This window comes from Nuphar pumila, unplaced genomic scaffold, assembly GCF_984573655.1.
Source record: "Nuphar pumila unplaced genomic scaffold, dmNupPumi1.hap1.1 HAP1_SCAFFOLD_1335, whole genome shotgun sequence".
Lineage (NCBI taxonomy): Eukaryota > Viridiplantae > Streptophyta > Magnoliopsida > Nymphaeales > Nymphaeaceae > Nuphar > Nuphar pumila.
Window position 1 is genome coordinate 27,621 of NW_028323646.1, and position 8,287 is coordinate 35,907.

At 54.0% G+C, this 8,287-nt stretch overlaps 1 protein-coding gene across 1 annotated transcript; it reads right to left on the minus strand.

The window, feature by feature from the left end:
* Positions 1–2,215: 2,215 nt before the first annotated feature.
* On the minus strand, positions 2,216–8,111 carry LOC149809360 (protein CHROMATIN REMODELING 5-like). Its single transcript, XM_089994866.1, has 11 exons — positions 7,944–8,111; positions 7,478–7,855; positions 6,760–7,073; positions 6,096–6,447; positions 5,603–5,833; positions 4,790–5,183; positions 4,363–4,544; positions 3,746–3,985; positions 3,001–3,702; positions 2,506–2,911; positions 2,216–2,397 (listed from the first exon to the last, which is right to left on the minus strand). The coding sequence occupies exons 1-11, from the start codon at positions 8,109–8,111 to the stop codon at positions 2,216–2,218; spliced, it is 3,549 nt and encodes a 1,182-aa protein (XP_089850992.1).
* Between the last annotated feature and the right edge of the window lie 176 nt (positions 8,112–8,287).

Genomic DNA, 8,287 nt, shown 5'->3' on the forward strand with positions numbered 1-8,287 from the left:
AATTACCAGGCCTTGAGTACCTCGGCGGCGTCGTCGCCATCAACTTTGTGGGTTGGGAGGGCGACCACAGAGCTGAAAAGCGCCCAAATGCATACCAAGCAAACATCATATCATGTATTTGACTTCTGGCATATGTCATACGAGGCATACATCGCAGAGGCTAGTACCCAGAGAGAATTGCATTGTGACTTGGTGTTGCGAGTCTACACGCATGTATGCGGAAATAAATGAGGAGTAGGAAGGTGAATAAAGCAACAGGCCACGCATGTTACATAAAAAAATACCTTTTCGTGTCTGAACGTTCTTGCCATGCCTGTTCGCAGCACCTTTCTTTGTGCCAACAGATTTCTTGACCTTCAGCTGCCCCTGTGGCATCGTGTCCACCAAACGAGAGCTCAAGCAACTATTTGAATAGTTGTATATGGATTTGCATGTCTTCTCGTGTGCGCACTCAACAAGGTCCGTGTGGTTCAAGTCTGTCAATGTTCACAGGTTGCCTTCGCACTTACAAAGAGACACATGCAAAAGCACATGTTAAGATGTGAACACTCACACAAGGCTGGTCAATTGTTGCGCGCATGCCATGGGCGATTCAAGTGACAGTTGAGGTGTCGTAGCACTATCCGAGGATAGTCGCCCAGGGCGAAGAAGGTTTGGAACGGTCCAGATGACGAGAACCTGACTTTCTCAGACTCATGAATCATCCCATACAAGTATTGTTTTGTTTCCGAGGCACCCTAATGCTGTGCACGTCTTCAACTTAATTGTAGACGTGTAATACATGCGATCACAATACAGATTCCACATTGGCCAGGTTTCTCGGGGGCCGTGGCCCTTTACAAGATTCATGTTTCCTTCTGGTACAGTCCATTGGTAAGACCAAGAACAGCAAGCACTGTGTTTTACAAAGCAAAGCAGCCCATGGACTGAACCAGGTTACATTGCTCGGAGTGCATCCGTCATCAAGCCGCGGTGGCTTCACGTGCCCCCTTGAGATGTGTTCGGCGACTGGACAAAGCACGCACTCCTCAACAGCCTTTAGTCATCCGGATCATAATCATCGTCATATTCAGGCTCCTCCAAGCCGTCAGCATCCTCCCCGCTGGCAGCTGGCCCGAACTCCTCCTCCTCCTCCTCCTCGTCAGCGTAAGGAGCAGCGGCATCGTACTGTGCGTCCTCGTCAGGGTCATCCCTACCGTCGTCTTCTTCCTCGTCAATGGCGTCGTCTCCGCCCATGGCCGCACCCCCCCCGCGCTGCTTGAAGTAAACATGCTGCAGCTTTTCGCCACTCCACTGGTTCTGAGTGAATTCGGACACAAAGCTCCAGAGGTCGTCGTGGCCAGGAATACCAGACACACCATCCGGGAGGCCGGAGATCTTGTCACCGATGGCCATGAGGTACTTGCGCGTTTTGGCGATCACGCGCGCTTGCGGAATGTCGTCGCCGCCCTTGCTGAGAAGCCTCAACTTCTTGAGCTCGGACATGACTGGCTCCAAAGCCTCTGCGCAGTCCTCCTGTGCACCCAACACACACGTCGGCGGAGGACAGGAAAAAACGGAATCAAGCAGAGCTGTTGAACAAATCTGTTGCACATGGCATCCCTCAAGACCTGCACCGATCCCTCTGATAGCAGCGGTGCAACAAGCACGTGATTGTGAATAGTTTGCTACAGCGGTACCTGCCGCATGCGGCCACACAGAAACGGCCCTTGAGTGCAACGGCCCCAAAGTCTGACTTGTCAACTTAGCTTTTGATGACAGCGATCTGCTGTGACAAACTGGCGCTAGGCAATGCTGGGATGAGGAGACGCTGCGCGTGTGTCCGCGAGTGTGACGACTGGTGCAACGCGCAATCGGCCGCAGGGGTGCGTACTTGGGATGTGGTGGTGATAGCGCGCCGTCGCCGTGCACCGCCCCTGCCGCCCGAGAGGGTTTGCGGCCCATCGCCCTTGCCCTTCTTGCTCTTGCGACCAGGCCGGGGCGCCGGAGTCGGGTTGTGCTGCCTCTCAATCTTCTTCAAGAGGGCCATCACCCGGGTCTCGACATGCGACGCTGCAGCAATGTAGTTGCTATTATTAGCTCATTATATGTAGTATTCGGAAATATCAAAAGATGATAAGATATAGCATTTTTAATATCTACGTCCCTTGCATACATATACACCCTTGCTAGCTCTTGCAGGTTTCTGAGTCGTCTTTGTACAAGCACATGGCCTTCAAACTGCATCCTGTGTTTCGAACCTCTGCTGCAAGTTCCACTTTGCAGATTGCACATGGAGGGCACATACACGGTTGACGCGTGCTGTGTCACACAACATTGTCTGTCCAAAGGCACCATAGCAACATGCACCATTGATCACCTGCTGGACGAGGGTCTGTGGCAAGTTGATTTTCAATACTATAGCCACATCCAGCATCCACCCCCAGGGTGTAGAACAGTGGGCACGCAAGGTACGACATCATTCGGTAGGCAGATGTGACTGTCAATAAGGGAAAGAAAAGGTACCTTGCGGCCAGTGCTTGTCACCGAACTTGCGACCGTCCTTGATCGCGCCACAAAGCTTGACAGATAGGCCAAGCCTCTCGTCGCTCGCCATTGCGTCCCAGTGGCAGATGCCGTACAAGTACGAGCCCAGCAGCAGCATGGAGTCGTCTTGGACAGTCCAGTTGTTGGTGTGGGCCCACTTAGGAGGGGGGCACTGAGAATCAGCATCCAAGCGGAAGGCAGTGTAAGGGTCCGTGAGCTGCGATATCTGCAAGCACCTCACATTGATTGGCCTCAGATTCATCACATTAGAAAAACATGCTTGCACAAACACCCAACAGGGCATCTGTGAGTTGCCATTCGACCATCCAACAGCCAACCTGGGACTCCATGAGCCAGCTTCGGCCGGTTTTATGCTAGCGATACGCTGCAACAGGTGCAGACATCTATGAGCATATGCCCTTGGAATTGCCAGTGTGCATGCGCTTATTCGTTGATAGACCCATCGCACCGCACCTGTAAGGAGAGAAGGCGCATGGCCTCGATGTGCTGCAGGAGCTCCTGCGCACGGATGAGGTTTCCGAAGAAGTTGACCTGAGCGTCCTTGGCATCCACATCCTGAGAGGTGGCTGCAGCCACAGCGTCCACGCACGTGCGGTGGACCCCCCACCACAGGGCGTAGCGAGCCTCTGGGGGGGCATTCTCCAGCACAGAGCCCACGTCTTCGCAAATGGTGTCGAGCTTCTCGATGCGGGCGTAACGGCGCATGCCGCGAAAGAAGATGTGCGCGTCGCGCCGTGACAGTGCGTCTGGCCTGAACCAGTTGGGGTTTGTGGACGACGTTGGATTGCCGTGGAAGTCGCAGTCTGGTGGCCACTCGGCGATGACGAGGAGGATTCCTGGGGTCGGATCGATTGCCTCGGCGTTCCCATCGCGGCCTTCGCGACCCTTCCTTCGACCCCCTGCAGGAAAAAGCTCGTGCATGGTGAGGATGTTGACCAGATAGGATGGCACCAAAGTGTCAGCATTCATGAGATATTGCAAAGTGCTGGATGAGTGAGTCGCTTCTGTAGCCTCGTCATGATGTTTTGAAGCTGGTACGTTCTTGAATTCACTGTTTGGCGGCGTCGCAGGCCGTGTGTGTTGCTCACCTGGCGTACAGCAGGCACAAGAGAAGGAAGCCATGATATGAGGAGCACCATTGAACTCAACCACCCCCTGGTATTGCAACAAATAGAATAATGGACAACATGGCAGCAACCGAAGCACCTTTTGAGCGCTCGCCTGGAGCGTTCTTCAAGCGAGCAGTGCGTGGCATCAGAATGTCGTCAACATCCCCGTCTTCTCCATCGTCTTTGCCCACACCGGTGGTACCGTCCGTGATGAGGCGGTTCCAGAAGGTGGCATCGTCCTCCTCGTTCTTGAAAGTCGCCACGTTGAATGCCGACAACAGCTCGTTCTTCTTCTCGTCCGCCTCCTCCTGGACTCTATTGTCCACCAACTGCATGGCAGAGCAGGATATGGAGAACCAACTGATGATTGTGGCAGGCCTCACCGTAAGCCGCAATCTCAATGTATGGTGACATGTCACGTTCGTGGTGAGTTTGGCAGGCATTGGAGTGAGAAAGGTGTGCCGCACAAGATTCACTCGAAGCAAGAATCACTGCGATCCAAACATGAGACAAAGACCTTCAGGCTGGCTGCCCGGTACACCGCTGGGACTCGGCATCATCTCATCTCATGTATCCTCCATCTCCCCCGGGTACGAGACTGTGCTGCAAGATCTTGCACGCACAGGCATGTGAAAACATCACGCAGAAAAGTTCAAAGTGCAGCAAACCCCAAGTCCACGTTGCACAAAACAAGCGGCATGTGTACCTCTGCACGCGCCAGAATGGCGTCAATGTCTTCGCCGTACAGCTTCTGGTCGCGCTCTTTGACCTCCTCGTCATCCCTTTCTAGCTGCTTGAACAAGTCCTCTGCACCGAAGCGCAAAATGGCTGCAAGCTCTCCCTTGTCAAACATCTTGCCTGCCGATGACGGGTCGAGCACGGTGCGACCTGCAACATGAAACGCTGGCGTAAGCATGGCGTCCAGACCTTAGTCCGCAGATTCAACGTCATAACAAACCTCCTTGGCTGCAACGACCTGCTGTGGGTGATGTTGCCCAAGTGCCAGGACGCTTCAAAGAATGAACACGCGACCAACCCCAGTGCTCAATGCAGACATCCCCCACACGGATAGCCCACTGCACGGGAGGGGGGGCACGTGGCATCTGCCGAGCATTTGAAGCCACAGCACACACCTGAGGTGTCCATGCGCTGGATGACGACGTGGTCGAGCACCATCTTCTTCTTTGCGCGCTCAAGGATGTCCTCCTCCACCGTGTCCATGGTCACGAAGCGATAGATATTGACATGGTTCTTCTGGCCGATGCGATGCGCTCGGCTCATCGCCTGCAGATCGTTCTGCGGATTCCAGTCTGAGTCAAAGATGATGACGGTGTCGGCTGTGGCGAGGTTGATGCCGAGGCCTCCTGCGCGCGTAGACAGCAGGAACGCAAAGTCCGTCGACGTTTCCGCGTTGAAGTGCTCCATGGCCTGGTGGCGAGCGATCGGGGGCGTTGAGCCGTCCAGGCGCTGGTGCTGCCAGCCCTTCATCCGCATGTAGTCAGAGATGATGTCCAGCATGCGGACCATCTGCATTGCGCTCCGGTCTCAGCTTTCAAGCAGTTACCATGATGAAAAGAATGTTACCATGATGAAAGAACGTGGTTGTTCTTTCCAGCAGTAATTGTGTAACACAGAAGAAGAATTTCCAACCCAGGTAGGTCGTGTTGATTTATGTCGGAAAGAATTTCCAACCCAAGTAGGTTGAGTATGGCAATCTACCTGGACACTGGAAGTCCACGTACCTCCTGGGAATCATTTGTGGATATAGTGAGGATCTAAAGTGCCTTGCGCCACAGCCAACTATCGTTGGTAGTAAAGTTGCATCAATTTGCAATGCCGACATGGGGTTTCTCTCCCGCAATCAGCCAGTCACGTGGCCGCAACTCACATGCAGCTGAGCACGTAAACCTGAGTGCAAGCAGCTCGGTGGGGCCCACGACTCGCACCTGAGAGAATAGGAGCACTCGGTGGCCTGACGTCTTCAAGCGCGTCAGCAGCTTGTCAAGCAGGACCATCTTTCCGGATGTCCTGACAAGGCGGTCGATCATGGAGACCTCGTCATGGCCCTTGTACTCCTCCTCTGCCGACTCAAACAGGAAGGGATGGTTGCAGCACTTTTTCAGGTCCGAGATGATGTTGAGCAGCGTGACCTGGCCCTTGCTGCCCTTGTTGAGCTCCTGCAATTCGAGCATATGCTCGCATCTGGGGCCAATTCTGGACAGCTGGTTTACTAAAGCAAACACAGATGCATGCAAAGTCTATGCAGTGCTCCTGTCATCCTTGTACAGGCTCAGTCATCAACGCACACCGTCGCCTGCTGGCGCTGAAAGGAGCTGCAAGCCTTGTCAATGTCGCTCCAGATATGATTCAAAACCGCGCTCCACAGACAAGCTCAGAAGAGGACACCCAAAGGGATCAAGAAGCAGGAGCGACGCGTACCTTGAAATTGCGCGACAGCACCCATTTATAGTACTGGCGTTGAAGTGGCGTCATCGCCACGCGCAGGATGCGTTCGTTCTTGGGTGGCAGACTCTTCTCGACGTCCTTGATGACGCGGCGCAGAAGGTGTGGCTTGAGCGCAGCGTGCAAGCTCTGAACGGAAACGGCATCGTTCAGGTTGTAGCGCATCTCAAACTCCTCGAGCGAAGGGAACTTGAGTGGCTCGAGGAAGTGCAGCAGCGCCCACAGCTCCTTGACCGAGTTTTGCAGCGGCGTCCCCGTCACGAGCAGCTTGTTCTTGAATGGCCACTGGATGAGCTCTTTGTACAGCGCGGATTCGCTGTTCTTGAGCCTGTGAAAGCGCGAGGGTTGTGTCAAGGTTGTGTCAGCGCGAGACCGTCAAGTCGAGCAGGAATACACGAGCATGATGTGCTTGATCAGAACATGGCTGGGTGAGCAGGCTTGTCAGGTCAATACCATGATGTTGCAGGTGGCACTAAAGTGTCAGTTACTGGACAACTCTTCGATCCCTCTTAAACATCCATGCTGAATACTCTTCATTCCCTGCGCAAATCAGCTTTGTGCGATTGCTGAACCCACATGGAGGTGACCAGCTTCTTTGCTGCCGAGGGAGGTCACAACATTGTGCAATGTTCTCACGCACCTGTGCGCTTCGTCGACAACAAGGAAGTTCCAACGGATGTTGGAGAGGATGTCTGCGTCCTTGAGCACAAGCTCGTACGTCGTGATGAGGCACTCAAACTTGAGCTCGCGGTCCGATCGGCGCTTGCTGTAGAACTCAAACTCGCGGATGACTTCGCGCGACTTGGTGTCGCCGACATACACAACTGCGTTGACGTTTGGGATCCACTTCTTCAACTCCTTGATCCAGTTGGGCACAGTGGAGAGCGGCACCACCACAAGGAAGGGGCCGTAGATGTTGAGGATTTCGCTGAAGTAGCCCAGGAGCGCGGCACACTGCAGCAATGCTCCATGTCAGTGTGCACAGCATCGCAAACACAACAATCGTCTTCTTGTGCATCAATTTCACCAAGCATGCCTGGAAATTTGTCTTCTGCACTGCACAGTGGCTGATTTGCACCAACACTTCTGCTTGTCGGCTGACACAGGGGGCTAGGTCGCAGGTTCAAAACTTGATGCCATTGCGGCTATTGCGAGCAGATTGTCGCTAACACTCACACAACTTCTGCTCGCGCGTGTCTTGTGCAATGGCTGATGATACTAGAGCTATCCACTGGGCCACAAGTCTTCTGAATTCTGAAGTGCTTGGGTGATTCTGTAACCATCTGCTGGACGTGTTGATTTGATCGACACCAACAGCCTTTCAGTCCGCGGAACTCCAGACAAAAGGAGAGAGCTACCTGCACGGTCTTGCCTAAACCCATTTCATCGGCGAGGATGACGTTGCTGTTCTGCAGCCAGCTGTAAATCATCCAGTTGAGCGAAGCAAGCTGATAGTCACGCAGCTCGCCACCCTGCAGGTACGCTGGCTGTTCCCGCATGCCACTGTGCTTCGAGAGAAACATGCGGCGCGACATCTCCACGGATGAAGGCGGCAGCATGACGCGCTGCTCGCGGTTCAGGTACTCGTCGATGTGCTCTTGAGCGCTGCAGGGCGGGCGGATGATGTCCTCCACTGTCTCCCACGTGTTCTCGCAGTACGGAAGCCCCTTCCACTTGCACAGGTACTTGCGAACAGCGCCACCTTGCTCCACGCGCTCTGCGATGATGCGTTCCACCTGCACATATCACGAGGCACTGTGAAGCGCACGTACAACAATGTGATCAACTGTACGGCTGTTCGTGTGGGCCTGCAATGCTTGGCACCAGCACGTCACATTCAGAGATTGTAGATTTGACGGAATGCGAGGCAAGGTTTCTAAGCTGTTGTGAGTGCAATGATGCAGGAAATGGACGTGCAGAACAATCGATGCCACAACCGCATGCAAAGTGACAGTTTCCTATGGCAGCGCCGCTCGACTTCATCGACAACATCTGTACGCAGTGTCCCCAGCCACAAGGATTCCCCTCTTCGCTGACAGCTATGCTGGTGCTCATGAGATGACACAATCTCTTGCTCACGGCTGTACTCCCCCAGGAGCCACTTGGAAAAAAGGGAGCGATATCTTACCTCCTGGTGCTGCATAGCAAGCTGGTACTCCATCTGGCGC

Excerpts from the sequence above, each read along its gene's own strand:
- LOC149809360 (XM_089994866.1), bottom strand. The coding sequence starts at position 8,111 with ATGTTGTCGATGAAGTCGAGCGGCGCTGCCATAGGAAACTGTCACTTT. Across the intron at positions 3,703-3,745 it reads AGCGCTCAAAAGGTGCTTCG|GGGGTGGTTGAGTTCAATGG; the intron begins GTTGCTGCCATG and ends TTGCAATACCAG. Across the intron at positions 2,912-3,000 it reads TGCGCCTTCTCTCCTTACAG|CGTATCGCTAGCATAAAACC; the intron begins GTGCGGTGCGAT and ends CACCTGTTGCAG.